This window comes from Carassius gibelio, chromosome B14 (assembly GCF_023724105.1).
Source record: "Carassius gibelio isolate Cgi1373 ecotype wild population from Czech Republic chromosome B14, carGib1.2-hapl.c, whole genome shotgun sequence".
In the NCBI taxonomy this organism is placed as follows: domain Eukaryota; kingdom Metazoa; phylum Chordata; class Actinopteri; order Cypriniformes; family Cyprinidae; genus Carassius; species Carassius gibelio.
In genome coordinates this window covers 19256632-19283279 of record NC_068409.1, presented here as the reverse complement: position 1 = coordinate 19283279, position 26648 = coordinate 19256632, and the positions used below count along the sequence as shown (strand labels likewise).

Here is a 26648-nt window from a genome sequence, read left to right as displayed (position 1 = left end):
TCTAAAATCGGTGGTAATTACGAGCACGCTTTCTATTTGCAGCAGAGATCACAATCGCTCCAATTCAATTATGAAACACGATAAAAAAGTCAAAAATGTGTTAAAAAGTCATGATAATGTCAACAGGGTCTATTTTGCTCGACAACACTGATTCTGAGTAGAAAAGCAGACGTTGGAAGGCTGTTAAAAAAGGCTGATGAGTCACATCCTCGTCTTCCTTTGTCTGGACTCTGGATGCTAACCTTTGGCTCAGTCACTCTGATTCACCGGATCCCACGGCGAGGGGGAGGCAGGAAGCTTGTGAGGCGGACTGATAAAGTGTGACCCGAGGAAAGGAGAGAAACGGGTCCGGGTGTTGTCTCTTTCCCCTAGCAGCAATATAGGAAAACTCCCTTTAGCAAGACTGTCATCATGAACCAAACAAGCCAACCAGTGGCAAAACATCTGCAATTAATTCAGCCTGAAGCCATTAATATACAGACTTCTTTCAGATCGGTTCTGTAGATAACATCTGCCTTTTGTAAATTGTACATTTTAACATAGCTTACAATAAAGTTAGATAATTTCTTATTGTTCAGAATTCAAAATGTCACTGATAGTCAGGATGTCACTGTAAAATTTGCTGACTGTATTACAACTGGTCTTCTCTCTTACATCTGTTTGCATACAAAATTATTTTTAGTTGTTCTTCTTTGCATCCACTTTCCACAGTTAAGTGCTGACTGTGTGTTGATTCTTGTTTAAATGTGCATTGTGGAGTGCCATGATAATGACAAAGTGTCTCTGAATCAGCATTTCATTCAAACTACTGTTGAAAAGTCTTTTTAAATATATATTTTTTTTTTCCAGGAAATGATGGATGAAACTGATCTAAGGTGGCAGCAAAGACGTTTATGATATTACAAAATAACCGTATTTCGAATAAAAGCTGTGCTTTTGTATTTTCTGTTAAGAGTCCTAAAAAAGATCCATCACAGCTTCTCCAAAACAATTAAGCAGGACAATTGTTTCAATGGTGACAAAAATAAGAAATTTCTTGAGCAGTAAATCAACATAATAGAATGATTTCTGAAGGATTGTGTTACACTGAAGACTGGAGTTATGATGCTGCTAAAAATTCAACATTGCATCACAGGAATAAATTTAATCTTAAAATATATTAAGTCAGAAAATGGCTTTTTTAAATTTAAATAACATTTTACATTAATAAAATTTTTAATAGTACTGTACCCAGAATTAAAGCTTAAAAGCTTACACTTTTTGCTTTATTCCTCACAATCCAATTATGGATTTGTTTCACTAAACTGACAGCAAGTTCAGTTTCTTTACACCTTAACAAAATAGCTATGTTCATGGACTTTTCAGTGAAATCACACAGCCACTTTACCACATATTTACATCACATTTTATCAGGCTGACATACAGTCTCACAATGTTTGTTTCAGTTTGCAACCACGTGCTACAGTTACAGTTTTGTGGTTAAGACGGAATATTTTGTAAAGAAAAAGGAAACCACAAAAGATCAAAACCACGGTTTCTCAATTTTACATCAAACATCTGATTTGCCACTCAACAACAGACATTTGTATTACTATTAATATTATAGCCTATATTTAGGGTTAAGGATTTGCACAAACCAATAAACCTAAATATGAAACTATTACCAATACATCAAAGTAGGCAGCTTGTTAAGAAAAGGATATTTCTTTTATACTTACAAGTACAAAGCAAACATGATTTTTGCCTAATGGATGATAAAATGGCCAAAAAAGTGATCATAATATAATTTTATGGCTTGGGCAAGAAGTAACCATCCCAAACACCCTACATCTTTACAAGAAAAGGCTTTGATGGACGCATTGGAACGATGCACTATTAACGGGGTGTTTGTCTAATGAGTGCATTCCCTCCACCGAGTGCCCTGAGGATCCCTCAGATAAAAGCCTTGGTGATTGAGGAGACGGTCTCAGGCAGGCCTGTTCTCGCAGATGAAGGTCTAGACAAGGTTAAGATGGTAGCTGGAACCATCAGGACATACCATCTCATTCCAGCAGCATCTTCAAATCATCCTCCACATCTCTACCATCTCAAACAACAATCAACGTGCATTTAGCTGGGAAAACTATGCCCTGCTCTGCTCTGTCCGCCCCACCCCAACTATATTTATCTTGATGGCCGATCTGGGTTTTCTCCGAACTGAATACACAGGATACAGCTGTCCCTCAAACAAAACCCTCCTCCTCTCTCCCGCGCTAAAGGAAAAGAGATACTGCGCATGATACACAGATGAACTGGAGATGATCGCAGCTGAAACCATAAGAAACGTCCTACACATTGATAATGTTGCATAAAATGAAACTGATTTGAATGAGGCGGCACATATAAAACCTAGAAATCTACAAGTTGTGTCCTTGACCAGCTCTTCTGATTCTTAAAAACCTCCAAAAAACACCTGAAATTTTAAACGTTAGACACCAAAGCAACTACGGTAAAATAATAAGTCTTTTATGGTCAAAAAGGCACATCAGCAATTAGAGTTTCAAAGCCAACTGTGTGATCGTTTTAACAAAAGCCGTATTTCCAAATGAATCATACTAACCTAGGCAATCACTGTACCTAGAAAATTACACTTTCCACACACTTTTTGCTTAGAGTACAACTGTTTCATTTGCATGCCATCTTTTAGCATGCAATTCTTATTTCTTTAAAATTGGAACATTTAAAAGCTGTTAAAACAGGATGCAAATTGGACACATACACACAGTGTCCTGTTAAAGGGATAGTTCACCCACAAATTTTAAGTCAATCATCCTTTATTCATCCTTCATATCATTTTCTAACCAATAAGATTTTTGTTCATCTCGGATTTAGGCAACCAAAATGTTCATGCTTTAAAAAGTACTGTACCAAAAGACGTTGTAAAAGTAACCAGCATTTCAATCCAACTCTTCTGAAGAGACACAATTACTTTATGGACATTAAATAACTTTATGAACATGAAATTTAAGCGTTTATTAATATATAAACATTGATCAATGCAAATACAAAGAGCACATCGAATACTGTATGATCTCTCTCTCAGTCGTCCATCATAATCCAATGATGATGTCCACACCTTTAACAGTGAGATCTCTGATGGCTAACAGTCCTATCCTGGTGCAGGTGGGGCATATGTACGGGCATTGCAGCTGGCGATGGGTGATCATGTCCTCAATACTTTGTTATTTCAGATTGAGGCACACAATCACGCCAGCTAACTTCCAGAACGTGCTGAAGGCAGCTTATATAGGAAGTGTGCTAGAGACCTGATGTGACGGCTGTAGGTTACCCTAGCTTCAGGGTGGGGACATAGACCGCTTGGTATACGGCGACCTTTGTATAGGTTTGAAGATTCTTGTTGTAAAAGACTCTACACAAATTCTCTCAAAGGCAACTGCTGTTTGCCTGTTTAACGCGGCTCTGGATTTCATTGTCGATGCCACAGTGCTCATCGAGAATATTCCCCAGATATTTAAAAGAAGGCACTATACTGACAGCAGGTCATCCCCACCGGTAAATGCAGGTAGTGTGGGTGGGACATTGTCAATTCAAACCTGCTCCCATTGCCAGACATCACATCGCTGTCCGAGGTGGAGACATGCACAAGGGAGTTTTAAAGTGCCAAACGGGCTGTGTCATCGCCAGTAACAATATCTTAACCATGATGAGGTAAATCCCAGTGGCAAGGGTGGTCCCAGGACAACCGGTCCCCCATCTTGGCTCCTGGATGTTGCCAGGTCCTTCATCGGTTAAGGCCCACCTATTGTGCACCTCCAGCGAATTGCTTTTCTGTCTGCCTTAGCCTTATCTCAACAGACTTACCACAAGACATTGGGACTATTTGCTTATAGCTGGGACAGTGTCAACCACCACTGTATGATAAACACAGAAGATCAACTGTGCTTGCATAAACCTCATTGTTCATCACATAAAAATAATCTTTAGAAGACTTGAATTAAACTGTTCAATTCGTACTAGATTACTTTTATGATGTTGTTTGTATATCAAAGTTTGGGTTTGCATGGACTTTCAACTGATGCAGAAAAAAACATTCATTAATTAATGTTTTAAACATGAAAGAAGTCCTAAGTTTAGAATGGCATGAGGATTTGTAATTGATAACAGAAGTTAAATTTTTTGGTAAACCCCCTAAAATCTCTTAATCTGGTATTTCCGCAACCTACATTTTTATGTCTGTAGCCTTTTTTGGCAGGTTTTCCAAATATCAAGTAATTCGAGCAAAACATGTGTTGAATTTTCAATCACTTACGTTGTACATGCTTGCAATATTTGTATTTATTTATTTTGCATAGTCCATAAATCATAAACACTAATTCCAACTGATGCTAGTCATGCTGTGAGCCCTTTTTTGGGACCAACCTAAAAAGCGGTTTCAATGCCAACCAGTTGACTCATGAGAAAATCATGTGAAAACACCACAATCTCAAACCATAATGGAATGGAATGGACTAGTTGCCCAAAACTTAATGGGAAGGAAACACTTCTGTGACAGAATGATCCCTTAATGATCTTGTAATCTATATCAGCAGGAAAATTACTATTTGCATTTCAAATGATGTTTCATACTCCCGAGAGATTCCAACATCACCACTTTTGCGGTTCTACATCTCAACAGTACAGGCAACAGGAAGTGAACACATTAGCACACCATTCAATAAATGGCATAGGCACGGACTAACACGTAAATCAAATAAAGCCTCGGCTAATGTAATTCAGTCTCATGGGAGGACAGTGAGAATGCACTTTAATTGAATAGGCCTAACTTTTTTGAAGTGCTTTTATTTCTGTTTGTTGTTATTCTTTTCCGTGATGATTTGTTGTTGTTGTTGTTTTTATTCATGGAAAAGCATGCTTCATGACCTGTTGATAGCATTGGTTTGTGGGTTGTGATTGAGTCAAAGGAGAAAAACATCTCCAAACACGATCCCCTCTCATACTCAAACACCCCTGGGCTTCCAGAATGAACAATTAGTGGAAGCTGTAGAGTCAAAAGCAATTTGTGAAACGCAGGAATCAAGGAGGCTTTTGGGATGCAGTGTGCTTGGGTGGGGGGGTGGGGGGTATAAATAACAGTGAAGCACTATTGTGTGACACAATACGTCATTGTTCACAACTGGTGGAGGCGCGTAGCTGAGATGACAGAACACACTTGTGTATTAATATGCTGGATGCTTGCTCAAACACATATTGAGGTCTCAGTTCCCTAACTCCATTGAAAATACACTGCTGTAAGATAACCTATGCTTTCACTTTAAAGACATTCTTAGATCATGTAATGCCCATTGCCCAACAAAAACAGCCAATAACAAAGAGAAAATTCAGAGTGAAGCAGCCGATGCATGCAAACAAACTCTATATAAATATATACTTTTTTTTATGAAAACATTAATTACATCAAAAACTTCCTCTTTTTATTTTTTACATAATAAATGTTTATTTTTAATAATTTGTAGCATTATTTTTTTCTGCATTTCAATACATTTGACATGCCAATTTAACTGTTTTGCTGTTTTTTATAATGTATTGCATTATATTATATACTTTACATTCATTAAAAAAAAATCCTGAATTTTTCTATGACAGTTTCCACAAAAATATTAAGCAGCACAACTGTTTTCAACATTAAAATCAGCATCTTAGAATGATTTGGGAATGATCATGTGATACTGAAGACTGGCGTAATGATGCTGAGAATTCAGCTTTGCATGACAGGAATAATTTACATTTAAAAATTTGTAAAATTGCAATTATATTTAATATTGGTGTATTAACTCTATTTTTTATCAAATAACTGCATAAGAGACATTATATTATATTATGTAGCAAGAGTGTTTCTGTTATAAACCTCTAAAACATAATAAAACTATACGGGATATAAGCAGAGCTGCAGAATCAGAATATAAACAGTAGATTAACTAAATGTCTGCGATATTTCAAGAATAATCATACATGATAAAAACACTGGATTAGATTGTAAACTTAAAATTAAAAATCACATCCAGAACCCTCATATGGGTCATTCCAGTGGTCAAACCTGAATCTGAAAATATGTCCCATCCTCCAAGTATAACGAAGAGCAGTGAGGGAAATACAGGTCAGATTATGCAACATGAGATTTATCACAATTAATACACTCGCCCATGTTGTGAGAACTTAATCTGCATTTAAGAATCTGCTCAGTTAGACATATGGCATATAAGTTACAGTGTGGGATAATTGTAGAGCTTCTCCCTATCAGGGATATAAATTGCAGAATAAAAATGGCATGTTATTCTTGCAAATTCCCCGGTGACTCCCAAAGTTGTTGCGTCTGTAAGGAACTGGCAAATTAGCTCTGGCTGTTTCTAAATCAGAGCTAAACTAAACGATGACATTGAGCGGGTGTAAATCGTGTGGATATCGGATTCCTCAGTGAGAAACACCCCACAGACAGAGTCAATCTTACAGTAGGCTACATGTTACAGTGCAGTGCATGAGAATCAATGGAATTCCTTCTGAACAGTCAACACTCTTCTGGGTAACTTAATAGTTCAAGTCACGAACTTAACTAAAAAAGTATGCTTCATCTGACAGCACTTTTATCTTTTTCACGAGGTCTGAGATCATTTCGGATCACCGAAACTATGAAAAGCGAGTTATAATAATAAACGCTCATGAAGAGTTGGCACACCTAACAACTTTAAACAGTGGACAGGCTTCAGATATGAATCAAACTGCACGCTACAAATCTAGACTTGTTATCAAATGTAAGTTTGAATGTGAAACAGCATCTTACCGTAATTGATAAGCGTTACATATTCCCGTTTTATCACGCTGTGTTGTTGCAGAGCGTTTAAAACTCCAGTAACGTGCGACTTGCAGAAGAAAATGTTGAGTGTTGAGCCGCTGATAGTTGTGTTTGTTATGCTGGAGGTTTCAGTGCACAGCGCTGCTGAGTAAGTGACCTCTTAAAGGGACAGAGACGTTTGTGTGTCCACAGTTTAATCTACCACAAAAATAAATAAATCAATAAAACAAAATAATAATTAATTTATAATGGTTTAATTGACACACACTTATCCATGTAACAAATGGTGTTGAATCATTTTCTTTCATGTGCAAGAAAGAATGACGATTTAAATGGAAGTGTAGTGTTGTAGTGCAAAAACTTCAAAAACATACGCCTTTTCCATTTTCTCTGTTTTTAAACTGGAGGCTGCCTGGATTAAGTAACTTTCAAGTGTTGTTATGAAATATAAACTACACAGTAATTAACAAGTTGCTGAATAAGGACTACAACTACCACAAGGATGTGAATTTACCTTCTTGGTCAGTCAGACAACAATTGTAGTTCTTAAGCTAAATAGCTGTATGGTGTAGACTGCAAATAGGCCTACAATCAGTAAAAACTCAACATTACCTGATTATTTGTGTTTCTAAATATGTGTAGGTGGCCTTTCTGGAATATGAACTCAACCAACAGGCTACTGCTTTATTTAATTAGGCTAATAATAAAAATGTCCCTTTAAAGTCAAGAATATTTTTACTACAATGTCTTTACATTAGCTTATTTAATAGTTTTACAACACTCTGTGATGTAAATGTAATTTTTTTTTTTTAATAAAACGGCAGCTATAAATGCTAGTTTAATAGCTATCGTTTTGTGTATGCTAAAATGTGTATACATATTTAAATAATATTTTAACTTTGCATATTTTTATTTTAATAAGGGTTGAAATGACACACAGGCAATATCTTACAGATCACTGACACTGACTGACACCTTGCTAACAAATGCACTCACTTCATATCTATATCTATAGCTTTATTGAACATTTCCAGCATTCTTGCAAATTAGGAAAAATCTTATACTGTCATATTATGTGACGTCATGAGTGTTCTGGTAAGTGCACAGAAGGGTGTGTTAATAAGTGTGGGTTTTTAGGTTCAAAATGAAGATGATGTGAAGAAAGGCTTGATCTGTGCTGCAAAAGCAATAGGACTTTGTTGTGAGAGAAAGCCGGAGGGTTCACTTATGGAGTTTCCTTTTCTCCCCAAACAGCCCAATCTGATTGATGTAGGCAGGAACTGTTTCAGATGGGAAGCAGGAAGTGTCTGAGACAATAGAGGTTTTGAGGAGTGGTCCCCAGCTGTACGCTTATGGATGAAGAAAAAGGATGCCGTTGTGAATAAACTTTCCTCACTGCCAACAGAAAGCGGAAAGCATTTCTACTCAAACAACAAATGCTTAAAGCTGAGATGTACAAAAGTTCATTTCTAAATGCTCATCATAAATAAAAACACTAAACAGAATGTATTATATAACTTCCTGGATACAAATGCTAAGTACAACTTATGATATCTAGCAGGACTTATTAGAATTTGTATTAGTAGTACTAGTAATATTATTCATTTATTAATTTGTTGAAAGTAGAGTGTTTACCCTTGCATAAAGAAAATATATATTGTTATATATTATCAGTCAATACATTAAATTATTTAATGTATACAGACATTTTACAGAAAATGTTGTATTATTATATTACAATATATTGCAGTGTATTCAGGAATTTCCACTTTTAGTACTCTATCAATAAAGATATGGCTATATTGTAATGTTTGTAATTTTATGTTCAATAATAGTTTCAATATTAATAATGTATATGATAATTTCAATGTATATGTATTACAATATGATCCTGTGTTAATAAATATATTTGTCCATATGCTTTTACATGTTAACATTTATATGGGAAAATGTATGTGTAATATATGTATAGAATATTGCACAAACATGACTATATATATATATATATATATATATATATATATATATATATATATATAAAACACATACATGAAAATATATATGGTGTTATATATCAGTTATAACCATTTTTACAGGATTATAACTTGTTTTAGTAAACACCTTTTTATAGACCATCACTTACTGTATACTTTATATGAAATGTACAACTATGCAAACAATAAAGTGAAATAAACCTTTATAAATGTTTTTAACAAACGAAAAATAAATGAATTGAGTGTTTCAATAAAGTTATTGCATGTACAAATATTTTGAATATTTTCCATGCATAATATAGTGAACAATATAAGCACTAGTTTCCTGTGGATTGTATTTGTCCAGTATGTTTTGGTTTCATAAGGGATATACAAATACTTTAGAAATACAAAAGCAGACTATTTATTCTTCAGACACTGAGAAGAATGCCACTGAGTTAAAAGCACACAGACAGATCCAAATGTACTACACAGAATTGATTTTTACAGCCCCTGAGGCTTTTCAAGGCAGTCAAATACGCATAGATCTTTGTCACTTTAAAGAAAAAAGGGGGAAGTCCTTGCAATCTCACACAGGAAATCTTGACCTCAGAAAAGATGCTGTTTTATCAGGTGCATTACTGCTTGACAGAATGACAGAATGAGTTGTGTGCCAGTTCATTTAATAAAGTCACATAGGTCACAATGATACAATACATCTGCATTTTGCACTGGAAACGTTGAGTAATAAAGTATTTACTGACACTGTTTAAGACTGTTTTCCACTAAATGATTTGATCATACACCATAAAACGTATCAGTTAAACATGTCTAATACAACCAAACCCTTCCTCAGTGTATGGACATAGAATAGTGGTCTTTAAATCTCTGCAAAACAATATAATGTTATTTTGTTCAATCCAAAGAATGCATGATTTACAAATGCAAGGGAAGCATCCTGGTCTTAGAATGATGCACAGTCGCTTTCACATACACACGAGACACGGGAGAGTCAGTGTGTGTTATCTTAGGTCTCATCGTCATCGCTGTGGTGCTGGGCTTTCTCCTCATTCACGCCGCTCTCGTCGATGTTCTCCAGAGAATCTGCTCTCTGCACTGTCAGGTCAGCCACGCTGATGCAGGGGAGCGTGTTCTGCTCTGGGTACCTCCACGGCTTCAGATTGGGATCATGTCTCCGCTTCCACTCCGGGTACTTTAGGCAGGCTTTGTAAATCTTTTTCATGGCCTGTGTAAAAAAAAAAAATTGTTTGAAAGATCTGGACCATGCATTTTTACAGGTGCTTTTATTTTCATATGGCCATTATAAAACATCTTGCATGAGATGCACATTTCTAACCACCAGATGGCAGCAGAGGAAAACTGAAATTTGGGATTAACAACATGAGCATGTCTATTGAGTTTTTTATGCAAGTAATCAGTAACATTTAAAAAAATATTATTATTAAAATTTATATAAAAAGCAATTCAGTTTAATAATATTTCACAAAAATCCTGCTTTTGAGCATAAGAGACTTTTAAAACCAAACACATGTATTTATTACATTTCCATATATAAAATGTATTGTCATATGAAGTAAAATCATATGTAAAGCCTAGTAAAAATCGAAACAATTTTATATATTAACATAACCAATACAATAGTATTGGACATATATGTCATGTACATGTACATCCATCCTCAAACCCATCAATACAAACTGATATTACATAAGTAAATATAAAGGATAGACATATATTTTTAAAAGAATATTACAAAAACATACAGATTTTTCTCTGTGTTTTTAATACAGTTTAATATGCATAAATATATATGTATATATGTACATATGTACATATACACATTTTACTAATGGGAATTTATATAGCTATGTTATAAACATATATCATCATCTACTCATAAAATGTATGTGCATAAAAATTATATATGACCTTATAGGTAACAGATATGGCACTATATATACATTTCCATGTGAGAAAAATTTATATAATAATAATATCATATTATATTATCTAAAAATGCTTTTTACACATATTATGCAAATTTTTTTTTTTTTTTGTTTGTTTTTTTTTTATGAAGAAAGAAAATGTACTTACCTTTGGTGCCACTAATTGTGAGGCCCTGTTTACTACCCACTTGGGTAAAGACCCTGAAAAGAAATTGAGATAAATATATTGCTATAAGAAATATGCATAGAGAACATAAATCACCATTAATGTAATGTAAAGTATGCACCTCCTGAATGAAGCTGCAATAGTAAAATTATTTTGATGTTTTTTATCTGTTTTTTACACTGTACTTTTGCCTTTCTATTCCTGGAGTCTGCTGTACAAATGCAATAAACTGAATCTTAGTGTCTATCCCACAACGTCACAAACAGCTGGTGCATCACAGCAACGGAAGACATTAATAATCAAAGCCATCGCTCCAAGCAGCATGGAAAAGATGACATCAGCAAATTCATAAAATATGTGTAAAGCAGGAGTTTCAAAGGCTTCCTGACTCCCCACACTGTACAGCACAAGAGCACGAAGAAAAACAGAGATGGCTAGGCCCTCAAGACATTACATAAAATTACACCATGGAATACACACTTGTCTAAACACATGCATTTCTGCACACTTTTTTTAAGAAAGCAAGATGAGACTGCACTGCTCTTTGAAATGTGGTAGCGTTTTTGTATATACACCAACAACCGAGATTGTAAACAGCCTAAGAATCATGTAAACAGGTAAGTTCATGGTGTACTTTTCCACCAAAAGAAAGGTCGTCTGATGCTGTGACTCCAGCATATTTAAAGGTGACACCTTTATTTATCTAGGTATTTTACTGTAAATTATAGTGATAATGGAAACTAGAGAAGTTCACCTCGTGGATCCACTTGTGTCAAGTAATAAAGAGTGCAGCAGTTTGCTCCGTTGGATTGGATCAAGTACCCAGTGAGTAAAGACACAGCTCTGACATATTCCTTCTTTGGTGGGTATTTCTGAAAAAGAGCAACAGTGAGCATTTCGTTTCCTTGGAAGGAGTCAGTGTTTAAAGTTGTAAGACTGGAAAAGATATACAAAGAGTCTGACCTAAACAGCTGAGATATTAAAGGGATAGTTCACCCAAAAATGACTCATCCTCATGTTGTTCCAAACCTGTATGAGTTTCTTCCTGCTGCTGAAAATAGAAGATTTTTTGAAGCAAGCAGTTGCTGGTCTTTATATGGGAGTCAATGGAGCAAATGTCTGGTCACCCACATTCTTTAAAATATCTTATTTTGTGTTCAGCAGAAGAAGGAAACTCGTATAGGATTGGAACAACATGAGCGTGAGGCAATGATGACAGATTTAAAATTTTGAGTAAACTATCTCTTTAAATGGTTGGTTACTGTCTCAAAATACACTCCAAAGTGATTCATATTAACAGCTATGCACCGAATAAATAAATATGTCAACATAAAATATAGATTTGAGTTCAATTTCTTTTATATTCTGACCTGTGTCTGTTCATAAACTGGCTGGAATACACTACACAAGTTTTGCCAAGAGTTTGTTTTTATTTGTCATGCGTTTCCTTGCAACGAGACGCATGTTTCTGTCTGAGTTTGTTGTGTTCGAAACAACTTGAAACAACTTGTAAGTGATCGAGAGTTGTTAATGATGTCCAGTTTTTCAATGTAAATATTTGCAAAGTTGACAGTAGAGTTTTAAAATCAGGTTTTAAAGTTGTGTAGTGCATTTCAGCCTTTATACAATATATATACCGCAACTATATTACAGTAATTTCATAAGATATCAATAATTGAGATACAAGGTTACACCAATTGGCTTTGCATGAAACTGATGTTTCAGTTGCACGAACAGATATAGCATTGTTCTGGACAACAGCGAATATTTGTAATCATCTGACCACAACTGACCAATCAGAATCAAGTATTTCAAAGAGCCGTACAATGAGCTGATATATTTCAGATTCATTAAGATTTTCCAATGGAGAAAACAATGAAAGACACAAGCCTGTTGATGCTAGACATGTAATTATTCATTACAACATGGGGACTTGATCACCCGACGCCGTACTTGATACCCCTGTCAGACTTTTGCCACTGATCAGGCCTCTTCTGTTTCGAGCAGCTCAAGACCTGGAAGACTGACCTACATACCAACTGACATACTGTGCTGGACTATTTGTTACCTCTGCCAAAATGTCTCTTAAAATCAGAGCTTCTACAGACCTAACGATCCAGACCAAACACAGACATACCGGGTGTTTGACCGAGTAGTTGATTATCAGATAGTCATTGCCAAGAGGAAGCCATGACCGCATGGTGACAAAATCTCTGTTCTTCAATGGACTTGGACATTTCCCTGTCAATAAACAAGGACATGCTTTAGCGGCCTGGTAAAGTGTGAAAAGACAAGAAGGTAAATCTGCACCACTGCATACTAAAATGCATATTTAAAAAATCTGCCAGGACATAATCCAGTAATTCTATTTTTAACTCTTAAAAGCTATGTAATGCATAATTCAAAATACAGGTAAAATACCTGTAACAAATAAATGATTTCATATTAATACAGTACTGTGTTCCCTGTTTTTATCATATTCTTTTTTTTACAATGTATTAAGCTTTTCAAATGTGTTTTCTATAAGCTTTATGTTCTCACAAAATAGCTTATAACAGCATTTTCTGTTTTCTTACTCATTATAATTGCAAATTGTTAAAAAATGGTTTTGTATGTAGACTGCATTTTGCATTTTAATACACTGTAAATGTGGTAACCTGCAATTGTTGCCTTAAAGATTTTTTTATTTCTACCTGATTTAACCCATACATTTTTTTTATGCTGGACTTGAATAAAGACATATTTAGGTCACAATTTTTTCTCTCTCATCACTCTTTTATGATATTTTACAAGAGACTCCTTATGTACTGTCACTTTAAATAACCTCATCAATATCCTTTTATAATTTATTGCTGATATCCATACAAAGTATATCTGAGAGCACCACAAGACACTAGTTTAACCATAAACGTCCCAATGATTTATCACATTGTAGTTTAACTGTAGAAATTGCACTCCATCATAAAATGTACTGCAGCCAACTCATATATTGTAATCTTCTTAGTAAGAACAAATGGGCTTAATTTTAATAAATAAACAAATAAATAAATAAAAAGGTGTTTTTGTGTGCTTCACCAGGAACATGGTGGAAATAACAGCTCAGCTGAGAAAGAAACAAAGGACTGACTCACAGGAATAATATCCTACATCTGCATTAACTGTCAGTCGTCCAATATCGAAAGTGTCGATCATGTTAGTGTCCCATTTTTTCCGGTAGCTCGTGTCATGCAAGACATCGTTGAGAGTGTCTGCCATTACATCCTTGCACACGATTCTCATCTAAGAGAAAGACAAAAACAGACATTGCCTTATTGAGACATTCAAAACTTAAGAACTTTTCCATTACAGATGAATACAAAGTTCACAAAGTATGTTGAGCGGTCAAAAATCTCCTGTTGTTTTCCGTTTGGTGCAGCCGTGATAAAGTGCTGAGAGATTTTGAATGCACTCTGTTACCGGGCAGATGAAAAATTACAAAGTGCTGACAAAGGCCTGCTACTATTATACACAGAGCTATTTGTTTCCTTATCTTTAAAAGCCCTGCCTTCTACGTGATTCAGCCATGTCAGGTCACAAAGAGTAAAAGTTAACACAGCGAACAGTGAGCATTAAAGGATCCTCAGTGTACTGAGAGATACAGTGGAGCTTTAGATTTAAGCATGTAGGCTGCATTTGTATGTCAAGCCCCAATGTTTTTTAAATGCATACTGTAGCAACCTTATCCTGGGTTGTGAAGAGGGTCAGGTAAGCATGAATACATCAAATGCAATGTGAGCAGATATTGTATGGCTCTACGACGCAAGAAACCGTGTAACCCAATCAACTCTACCCTGGCATCATTTAATAATTTATCCCCGACCCCCCACAACCCCAGCTTGATCGGTTGCTGCTCATTTCCATTGGGTTCCTTGGAGCAAGTTTTATTTAGTCTCTATGAATGGAATGTCGTCAAAGCCTACGAAGCTCAATTATTCATGAAAAGAACGCATCGGTGGCTTGGAGAGCTGCGTGAATTATTGACGAAGGCCTGTCATCTCCTTTCATTTTTGCAGGCGTTACAGGTCTAAATAATTTTTTAAACGTTGCTGAAACACCCCTCATGCATAGGTTCTCGTATCGGGATGGCTTTTAGCCATTGTCAGCAAGGTCAACAGAAGTGCTTTTGCACAAAAAAAAACATAGAAAAAGATCCAACTCTGGTAGGCCAGCGGGAGGGGCTCAGGTTTCCTCATCTGAGCCTGCTTTTACTATGGTTTTCCGCTCTTAATGTTTCAGCACATCTCATGAGTGCAGTCCATCCCTGAGAGACCAGTCTTTCATCTCAGAGACTGTGGATCATGAAGCAGTCAGGACTTGCCAGCCCCACAATACACTGAGTTTCCCCTGGGCAAATGGCCCATAACCATATCTCTGTTTGCTTCTTTTTAAGATTTTCTCGGAAAAGGTCTGGATTCTGTGAGGAAAGCTACTGTTCGGGAGCTTAAAAGATATACTGGACTACTGTTTTTGCACAGTGAAGACTAATATACTGTTGCTTCAAAGGCTATGTATTTTCAAGTCTTTGCTGAAACTATGTTTAAATTTTTGGTAAAACTAAATATGAAAAATATACTACTACTACTACTAAATATAATAAATACTAAAGTATCTTATGCTCACCAAAGCTGCATTTATTTAAACATAAATACAGTGGAACAGAAATATGTTTAAATGTTTTAAAATTATTTGAATGTATTTTAAAATGTAATTTACATCAGTGATTCCACAAAGCAGAATTTTCAATATCATTACTCCAGTCTTCAGTTCAGAAATCATTCTAATATGCTGATTTCCTGCTAAAGAAACATTATTTTATTCAAAAGAACAGCCATTATTTGAAAACTAAATATTTTGCAACATTATATGTGTCTGTGTATAATAATAATGCAGGTTCATGAGCTGTAAGACATAACTATAAGTAAAAATGCAATGGTTGTTAGACACAAAAAGGTGATGTGGTTAACAGCAAATTACTTCCTAAAATGCACAAGCCATTAGAACATTATCTCAGTATTGTTAATATGTTAATAATATGCCATATTGGAAAATCCAGCATTGGTGTTTTGTGAAATAGCAACTGGTTTCTATCTTGTCATTGTTGCTGCTCTATTCCAGTTAAACAAGTAAACTTGTTAAACAAGTAAACACATGCTAATGTGTATTTAGCAGCTAACAGTCTCACAGTTACAAGAATATTTCCTAGATTAACAGGTACTTATTTATTAGTTACTATTACTCACTTGTGAGACACTAACATATTTGCAAATTGTTGCTTGCCACATTTCGCCAATTAAAATTACAATGAAAATTATTTAGTATATAGTATATAGTATTTAGTATTTATATAGTATTTATTATACCAGTTTGAAAAACTGGTGCTGGCCCACCTGAAGGACATCACTTGGCCCTTGCTGGATCCTCTTCAGTTTGCCTACAGAGCAAACAGGTCTGTGGACGATGCAGTAAACATTGGACTGCATTATGTTCTGCAACACCTAGACAGACCGGGGACTTATGTGAGGATCCTGTTTGTGGACTTCAGCTCGGCCTTCAACACGATCATCCCAAACCTCCTCCTGCCCAAACTAAATCAGCTCTCCGTGCCCACCTCCGTCTGTCAGTGGATCAACAGCTTCCTGACAGACAGGCAGCAGCTAGTGAGGCTGGGAAAATACACATCCAGCACCCACACAATCAGCACCGGAGCTCCCCAGGGCTGCGTTATCTCCACACTGCTCTTCTCCCTGTACACCAACGATTGCACGTCTAAGGACCCCTCTGTCAAGCTCCTGAAGTTTGCAGATGACACCACACTCATCGGCCTCATTCAGGACGGTGACGAGTCTGCTTACAGGCAGGAGGTAAAAGAGCTGGCTGTCTGGTGCACTCTCAACAACCTGGAGCTTAACACCCTCAAAACAGTGGAGATGATCGTGGACTTTAGGAGAAACCCACCTGCACTTTCCCCACTCACCATCATGAACAGCCCTGTGACTGCAGTGGAGTCATTCAGGTTCCTGGGAACCACCATCTCTCAGGACCTGAAGTGGGACATTCACATTGACTCCATCGTAAAAAAGGCCCAGCAGAGGTTGTACTTTCTCCGCCAGCTGAGGAAGTTTAACCTGCCACAGGAGCTGCTGAAACAGTTCTACTCCACCATCATTGAATCCATCCTCTGCACTTCAGTAACTGTCTGGTTCAGCTCAGCTTCTAAATCTGACCTCAGAAGACTACAGAGGGTAGTCCGGACTGCTGAGCGAATCATCGGTTCAACTCTCCCATCTATTCAAGAACTGTACTTATCCAGAGTGAGAAAAAGGGCTGTCAAAATCACTCTGGACCCCTCACATCCAGCACACTCCCTCTTTGAACTGTTGCCATCTGGTCGACGCTACAGAGCACTGAGCACTAGAACGACCAGACACAGGACCAGTTTCTTCCCTCAGGCAATCCATCTTATGAACAGCTGACAATAATGGCGAACACACTACACTTTATATTTATATACACACACACTTTATTTATCTAACACACATACTTAGTATACACTTAAATTTTGCACACAATATATATGTACATACATAACTTCACTTTGTAATATACCTGCCTACAATTGTCATTTGTATATTGTCATTCACTGTCTACATATTTGTATTTTTTATTCTTTTATTATGTGTTTTATGTTCTGTCGCTGTCATTCTGTTGTACTGCGGAGCTTCTGTCACGAAAACAAATTCCTCGTATGTGTAAACATACCTGGCAATAAAGCTCATTCTGATTCTGATTCTGATTCTGAATGTATTTTTATTATTATTATTATTATTATTATTATTTCATGCTACATCATGCATTAACTTAATACTGAATATCTGGTAGGTAGGGCTGAGCGATATGAGTAAAAATTCATTTCTCTGTATTTTTTGGCTGATATCGATAATAACAGTATTGCTATATATATATATATATATATATATATATATATATATATATATATATCATTCAAACTCGATATACCGCCCAGGCCTAGTAGTAAATAAATATTTAGACCTATTATTAGTGACTAATTGAATAGATAGGCTACTACTCACTACTGGATTACTAGTAATTAAAAAAGTTAAAGTAACGCAAAAATACATAGGCTAGTTAGTTGTACAATAAATGTTAAATCAGCTTGCCATATTATGCTGCGTTCTCCAGTAAACGAAGGATTTATTTTCTAAGCAAAGCAATAGTACACAGAATGTATTTTTCATAGATATTTAGATGATGATCTGTAATATCGAAAATATGCTAGAGTTGGTGTTGTTTTAGTCGCTAATGCACTCGTTTGGTGAGTGTGTGCGTCTGTTGATCCGCATTGCAGTGCACTTGCCTTGAGTTTCTGCACAGTTTTGCACTCCTCGTCTTGACACCAAACTGTCACTCCTCCTTTATTAAAACGGGCGACCCAGCCGTCATGACTTTCACATTGATCTCGGAAAGATAAGAAATCGGTGTCGTCCGGTATCTGCACTGGCATCTTGGCTCCCGGTGCTGTGAATTAGACAGGTCTGCAGGGCAGCTAAAATCTCCTCTCATAAATGATCCGCTCGTTTGTGCTCAGCTCTGCACTTATCGATGATTTCCAGTTAGTTTTGGAAAACTGACGACTCAAAAACGCGTCTAACTGTTGCACCTCTGCTAACTGTGTATCGTTGTATCTAATGTGGAGCAGGTGTATTTGAGCATCCTCTTCAGTCCTGTATCAGTGCCATACTGGAGAGAGGCATTATATAGGCTAAGTAAGGCATCACGTTACTGCCATGTCGTTCTTCAGGTGGAGCAGTCTAGGGCTCCTTTAGTCAGACTGACTGATGAACCACGGATCAGGTGATCATGTTTGTCATTTCAAAGGATTTCTTTTCTGTGACTGTTTTGTTTAACCTGTGCAGGTGTGTAGCCTGAAGCCAGCATCTACTGTTTCGTACTCTATCACCTTCCTTCAGCCTCACTCCTTACTATCATATTGTGCAGGGGAAAGTAAAAGTCTGCAGTAGTAGGGGAAACATTCCCAAATTAAGTCTAGAAAGATTGTTTTTGTGTTCTTTACTTTGTCAGAACATTCAGGATACCAGCAAAAATAAATAAATAAATAAAAAACAGCATAAAAAAAACTATTCTTAAAAAATATATATATATATATATATATATATATATATATATATATATATATATATATATATATATATATATATATATATATATATATAAGATATTAAGTATCAGATTAACTGTAAAAGTCGATCTGAAAATAAAAAAAAATAAATTAAAGTTGTGTTGTTTGGACGTTAGGGGAATGTTAACAGTATATTTGGAATTTAGACGTGGGATAACTTTGTAAACTCTAGAGCTCAGAATTATAATGAAATAGCCTCTCTGTGTGCACTGAAATGTTTTACTGGGTGGTTTATCTTCACTTGAGTAGCTGAAGCATCCATATGAAACATTGCCCATTCTCAGTTAAGCCAGATGCATGTGTAAGTTTTAAAGAATCTCTTTCAGATGCCAGATAACACGGCTTTCAGTCTGCTGCATGCTTTCTTGGGCTTCTACAATGAAGTAAACCGTCTGTAGCTTTACTAGTTATTGCTGAGTATACAGCAGAATGCTAAATCCCCCTTAAACAAAATGTTATTACATTTCACTTATTGTGCAACTGTTGGAGTTTGTTCACTTTTAATGTTTTGTGAGAAAATTAAATGAAATGTCTCTTATCTTTAGCAGATTTAACACCATTGTACACTTGATTAAAACATTTTGCTTATATCCAAATATTTCCCTTATGTCAAACAAGGAATGTGTGTATAACCATAAGATGGCACTAATGAACCCCTTATACAGTGGTTCTCCACTGAGGGCAAAAATAAAACAAGCTTTAAAATAAGCTAAAACTACTGAAAATTATGAAATAGTACTCCCACTGTCTTGAAAAACGTGCTTTTAAATGTATAGCTTCTGGATGTAGAAAATTAATGTAAATTTATAAAATTGCATATATATTGACATATATTTATAACTTATTTTAATTTTAGTTAGAATAGTTTTAGTTAGTTATTTTAGTCTATGAACACTCTTATAAACATATTACATGGGGCTCCATTTAATATATTTTTGTGGACATTGTGAAAACAATAAGAGGTAAAAAAAGACATAAAAAGACAACAACAAAAAAAACCTGTACTGCACCAATACTACACATGTCCCCTTCATCTCTCTGTTTTCATTGAGGTGAAGGCGCATTCAATTATGTCTATTTTGGGGGGGTTGTACCACTGTTAGATGACCACTGCTTTTATCTTTAGGCTGATCACATCCACATCCATTTGTTGCATTTATCCTCATAATGTTTGTCCGGTCCAGCTGTCCAGAAAGGCTTTGCTGTGTGTGTTTCTGGAATATTTTGTGATGAAATATTCATCCTCCTCTTCCTCCATGACAGGGTCCTGAGGTCACACAGGCTCTCCTCTTTCCCTGTCCTGTAATGTGGCCTAACAAGGGTTCACTGTAGACTGATTCATTGCATCAGGGTCAAACCAGGGCATTCAGTTCACGTCTCACACATGTCTAAACATCGCTGCCCCTGAAATATATTGTGGTTGAAGTTTAAGTGGTTGTGGAGTGCATTACACACTGAGAGGTTCAGCTGGACTTTTTCTTAGTGGAAGTATATGACTGATTGAACTTTTCCTTACTGAAAAAAACACATATTAAGGGAATGTTTAAGAGCAAAGGTCCACAAGAGCATGTTATGTTGACCCTTTCCCTTGAGACATCAGCCTCAGTAACCTGATCCTCTTATGTCATTAAAACATATACTTTCAGTCATTTTCCCACTTTAGAAACCACTGTTATGGTTGATATTTCTTTTGTAGCTGAATTGTCAATAGTTTTCTTTTTATTAAGAGTACATACACTGAAATACTTGGACCAATACTTTGGACCAATTCTGAAAAAATATTAATTTGACAAAAAAAAAAAAAAAAATCTGTAAAAATGTACTGTATAATTTTAAGGTTTTTTATAATATAAAAATACTTATATTTATTTTTTAAAGGTATTCTACCATTAATTTGAATTTTACACTGCATTGCATTTTTATTGAATTTACTGAGCTGCAAGTAGTTTTTCTGTTATTTTACACACACACATACACACACAAACACACAAATATTTATATATATATACATATAAAAATGTTTTTGTTTAATTTATTTTACTTACAATGAATGCAGACAGCTTTGAAAGACCTTCATGCTTGTGATGTCTTTTCAAAAAAATGCAAAAAAAAGAAAACAAAAAGTTAATAAAACCTGCAAGATTTTTTGTCAGTATAGCAGCCGATATGTCTCCTGCACATCAACATTTTTCATTGTTCTTAACATTGATTATCTCTCTCTCTCTCTCTCTCTCTCTCTCTCTCTCTCTCTCTCTCTCTCTCTCTCTCTCTCTTCCTTTGTGTAGTTTTTTTTCTTAGCTTTTGAACAAAACAGTTTCATTCTGGAAACCATGATTTTTGACTAGAGCAATATTGAAATGCACTTTAAATAAATGACACATTCTTTTTTCAATGTGAGACAGTAGCTCTATCTAAACAGAAGTGAGCGATAATATTTTGCATGTCCATTACTCTGGAAATGTAATGTCACTTGAAGTATGAAGGACTATTAATTACAAAATGCCATTTTTCTCTGACGCTGGCATAAACATAGACAACATGGGATGTTTAAGTCCAAGAACATCTGAAAATAAAATAGCTCTTGATGTTGGCCATTAAACAAAGTACATGAATTATGTCAGCAGATTTCCGCACATCTGATTCATCGGCTGACCGGAAAAATGTTCCCGGATTGTTTATAACAGGGAGTTCATGCAACTTGTGGGCAACCATGAAAATTTGCTCAAAACCATCTGGTATATCTTACTGTAACCTAGTGTGTTCATGTCCATTAGATTTCTTTTTAAATATTATTTTAGAGTCAACATCTGTTTGCTAAATGGTTTTCTGGCTTCAGTTAACCTGCTCTTGGTAGCAGGAAGTAATGCCAGACAGTATGGAGACCACTGGTACCCCAAGGAGAGGGGAAAAACACCTTTAATTGTTTCCCCATTCCCGTGGCTTGATATGCTGCAGCTGCAGTGATACATGGTGCATCGGCATTTTTCAATCCATTACAAATGATTCTGTTGACATCTGCGTGTTGAATCAACAATGGAAAGAGAGAATAATTCAAAACTAAAAGTTGGAAAAGGGCACTGAGAAACTTCAAAGGAGAGCTCACCCTAAATTAGCACACAATGGGCCTCATTTATCAGTAGAAAAGAGCAGTTTGCATGATGTAATTCATTAAACATGCATATGACACCAATCTCATTTTACAAATGATCGCACGTTGATAAATGTGGCGGCATAAAACAATAGTCATTTGAATATCACTCCCCTAAAAACACCCTGGTTTAGAAACCTCACCACTAGAGTTTACGACGGAGAAACGAAACCTGTCCAAAAAGAGGAAGGAATCTCATCAAAGAGAAATTGATCTTACTCTGAAAACACCCATTAACCTTGTAATTGCAAACAATTAGGCTACATTCATTTATGTAATATATATGTATATTAAAATACTGGAAATATAAAGAGCCTATTTAATTCCCCTCACTCTATAACAAATATTTTACATTTAACAGTACAAGAATGAAAAATAGTTTATAAAATATATATTAAACTATAAAATAAAACCCAACTTAGGCTATAGTGGCTTTCAATATAACTAGCAAACAAATTTGAAGCAAAACTAAAGTGTAACAGGGCTCAAGAGTCATAGACCTAGAACAAGAATCCAAATGTTTCAATTTTTGCCATATTTCTAACATTTGTTTGCATAACTATTAGGATATTCGTTATGTAGCCTAAACATGGCTTTATACTTTACTTATTTTCTAATGTCCATGTAAAACCCTACATATGTGCAAAAATATTTGCATGGGTACTGCATGCTGATTTAACAGTGGACCTTTTAAAATAAACAATAAGTACACTCTTAGAAAAAAGGGTTCATTGGGGTTCTATATAGAACCATAGGGTTCTTTACTCAACTCCAAAGAACCTTAAAAAGGTTCTATAATGACAAGAAAGAACCCTTTTGGAACAAAGGTTCTTTAGGCTATTATTCGTATTTGTAATTAAATTATTGTTTGTAGTAATTTAATATCACATTTTAATCATGATGATTTTTGCAGAAAAACTGAAATTACACTCTTCGTGTGATATTGATTAATAAAATTAAATAAATATATAAATTTTCTAACCCCCATATCTTGAATTTTGTGATCATTCAAATGCATTCAAAAATAATGAGCACTCAAAATGCACACGCACCATGTGCACTAGTATGACTTCATAATGTAACTTTAGCCTAGTTAACTTAGTTTTTGAAAATACTTGATACTGTTAAAAGGCACATAATTAAAACAAAAAATAGTTAACATCACACCTAAACACGCATGGAAAACGTAATTTGAACTAGCTACTAAATTAGTTAAAAATGCCTATCCATATACATGATTCGTGATCCCCAAACTGACTCAAATGATTCGCGAACCTACTCCAAATTCCCGAACTGACTCAAATGATTCGCGAACCCGCTCCGAATTCTCGAACTGATTCAAATGATTCGCGATCCCGCTCCGAACTCCCAAACTGATTCAAATGATTCGCGATCCCGCTACGAACTCCCAAATTGACTCAAATGATTCGCGATCCCCAAACTGACTCAAATGATTCGCGAACCCGCTACGAACTCCCGAACTGATTCAAATGATTCGCGAACCCGCTACGAACTCCCGAACTGATTCAAATTATTTGCGATCCCGCTCTGAACTCCCAAATTGACTCAAATGATTCGCGAACCCGTTACTAACTCCCGAACTCACTCAAATGATTCGCGATCCCCAAACAGACTCAAATGATTCGCGAACCCGCCACAAACTCCCAAACTGACTCAAATGATTCCCGCCCCGAATTCTCTAACTGATTCAAATGATTCCCCAGATAGCAAAATGACATAGAATCAACGTCGAATCGACATTTCTCTTGGCGTACCAATATGCATGTGTGACTAATCATTACAACATTTCCACTGTCTCAGGTGTTCAGGTTTGCTATAATAATACCATATATGTGTCTGTGTGTGTGTGTGTGTGTGTGTGTCTGTGTGTGTGTACAGTTGTGGCCAAAAGTTTTGAGAATTACATAAATATTAGTTTTCAAAAAGTTTGCTGCTAAACTGCTTTTAGATCTTTGTTTCAGTTGTTTCTGTGATGTAGCCTACTGAAATATAATTACAAGCACTTCATACGTTTCAAAGGCTTTTATCGACAATTACATGACATTTATGCAAAGAGTCAGTATTGTTGGCCCTTCTTTTTCAGGACCTCTGCAATTCGACTGGCATGCTCTCAATCAACTTCTGGGCCAAATCCTGACTGATAACAACCTATTCTTTCATAATCACTTCTTGGAGTTTGTCAGAATTAGTGGGTTTTTGTTTGTCCACCTGCCTCTTGAGGATTGACCGCAAGTTCTCAATGGGATTAAGATCTGGGGAGTTTCCAGGCCATGGACCCAAAATTTCAACATTCTGGTCCCTGAGTCACTTAGTTATCACTTTTGCCTTATGTGCTCCATCGTGCTGGAAAATGCATTGTTCTTCACCAAACAGTTGTTGGATTGTTGGAAGAAGTTGCTGTTGGTACCATTCTTTATTCATGGCTTTGTTTTAGACATTAATCAAATATAGTATGTTTTATTTGTATTGTTACATTTAATGTAGCACATGGTAGCAGTTATGCTAACAGTCGAGCAGGTTAGTGAAGCGGTGTTTTTATACTTTTGACATCACCCTTTTATACTGCTCTCTTTCTGGCTTAAGTCACACAGAATTAAAAAAGACATTTAAAGGGGTCATGAAATGAGAAACCAAATTTGCCTTGATCTTTTGGAATATAAGAGGTCTTTGTACCATTAAAACGTCCTGCAAGTTTCATAGCTTAAGACGTCCTCCCCATTATAAACGAGCCATTTATTTAATCAAGCTCTTAATACAGCTCGTTCTGGATCCATGGTAAGAAGTGACGTCACGGTGCAAAGTGACGTTCCAACCATTTCCAACAGCTCCGAAGCACCGATCAAATGAGTCGGGAAATGCGCTTCGGAGTCCCGACCTAAATCAAATGTTTTGCGAACTCCGAAGCCCCGATCAAATGATTCGCGAAACGCCCTTCGGAGTCCCGATCTGAATCAAATGTTTTGCGAACTCCGAAGCCCCAAATGCAAAGATTCGTGAAACGCGATTCGGAGTCCCGATCTGAATCATTTTGCGAACTCACTCCGAAGCCCCGATCAAATGAGTCGCGAAATGCGCTTCGGAGTCCCGATCTGAATCAAATGTTTTGCAAACTCCGAAGCCCCGATCAAATGATTCGCGAAACGCGCTTCGGAGTCCCGATCTGAATCGTTTTGCGAACTCGCTCCGAACCCCCGATCAAATGAGTCGCGAAATGCGCTTCGGAATCCCGATTTAAATCAAATGTTTTGCGAACTCCGAAGCCTCGATCAAATGATTCGTGAAACGCGCTTCTGAGTCCCAATCTGAATCAAATGTTTTGCAAATCAGCTCGAAAGGCCTGATCTCAAATGATTTGCGAAACGCGCTTTGGAGTCCCGATCTGAATCAAATGTTTTGCGAACTTAGTCAGCTATCCATGCAAAGTCAGTGTGGTGTACAGAGATCACTAATGTGTCGTCATCATGATGTATTCCTAGTAGTGAACGCAAAGCATTTTGGGAATCCGCGGCACAAACATTAGGCGCTAGACTTCTTTGCATGAGGGAAGAACGCAGTGTTCAAGATGCTGCCTGCCTATAAACTGCAATAGTCGTAATAACAATAGAAGTGCCATAAAGCTTAAGAATGGAATATGATTTTATAGTTTTCCAGCGTGGAAAAGTAATAGTACAAGCCATGTTTCAGAGGTGACAAAAAGGCGACGAATGGCATGAATAGCAGCGATAAGGACGCCAAGATTACCTTCGATAACACTCCACCACACATGATGGTGTGTTCAAAGCATTTTCACAAAGGTAAGTTACAATTACTCTGTAAATGTTAACTGTTAACTGGCATGAAATGGCTAGAAAGTGAGCTGAAGTTACCAATGTACTAAAGCGATACGTTAATCAGTTTTAAATGTTGTACATCTAGGCTACACTGCAATTTATTTGGTGACTGTGTTTGCAGGCAAACCTGCCTATGAAATGTTGGAGTGTGATCCTGCTTTGATTACAGGAATAAATTAGTTTAAAATATATTAAAATATAAAAGTAATTTTAAATTGTCATTTCACAACATTACTGTTTTTATTATTTATTTATTTTTATCAAACAAATAAATGCAGCCTTGGTGAAAAAAACATTTAAAAAATCTCGCTGACCCCAAACTTTTGAACGGTAGTGTATGTTGTGTGTATCCTCTGGATTCCTTAGGAACAGAGGTTGTGATATGACACAATTTCTTTATATTGTTACCTTCAGACACTACACCTGCACCTGAGATGGA

General features: G+C 36.2%; 2 protein-coding genes across 3 annotated transcripts in view; both read right to left on the bottom strand.

Moving 5' to 3' along the window:
• The window catches only part of LOC127971712 (arf-GAP with Rho-GAP domain, ANK repeat and PH domain-containing protein 3), a 31772-nt gene extending 24779 nt beyond the window's left edge, over window positions 1-6993 (bottom strand). Inside the window, exon 1 of one of the 2 annotated variants that reach the window (XM_052574921.1) lies at window positions 6836-6993. The gene's annotated coding sequence lies outside the window, so the exon portion shown is untranslated. The remainder of the gene's footprint in view (window positions 1-6835) is intronic. The other variant, XM_052574920.1, reaches the window with a different exon arrangement.
• Window positions 6994-9217: 2224 nt separating this feature from the next.
• On the bottom strand, window positions 9218-18819 carry LOC127971184 (START domain-containing protein 10-like). Its single transcript, XM_052574019.1, has 6 exons — window positions 18368-18819; window positions 14085-14232; window positions 13091-13194; window positions 11708-11825; window positions 10936-10988; window positions 9218-10066 (listed from the first exon to the last, which is right to left on the bottom strand). The coding sequence occupies exons 1-6, from the start codon at window positions 18512-18514 to the stop codon at window positions 9848-9850; spliced, it is 789 nt and encodes a 262-aa protein (XP_052429979.1). The 5' UTR covers window positions 18515-18819; the 3' UTR covers window positions 9218-9847.
• Between the last annotated feature and the right edge of the window lie 7829 nt (window positions 18820-26648).

Bases quoted from the DNA above. Each gene is read 5' to 3' on its own strand.
- LOC127971184 (XM_052574019.1), bottom strand. From the start codon at position 18,514: ATGCCAGTGCAGATACCGGACGACACCGATTTCTTATCTTTCCGAGAT. The intron at 10,989-11,707 runs GTGAACTTCTCT...ATTTCTTTTCAG, and splicing joins GACACAAGTGGATCCACGAG to GGTCTTTACCCAAGTGGGTA. The intron at 10,067-10,935 runs GTAAGTACATTT...TTTTTTACACAG, and splicing joins CACAATTAGTGGCACCAAAG to GCCATGAAAAAGATTTACAA.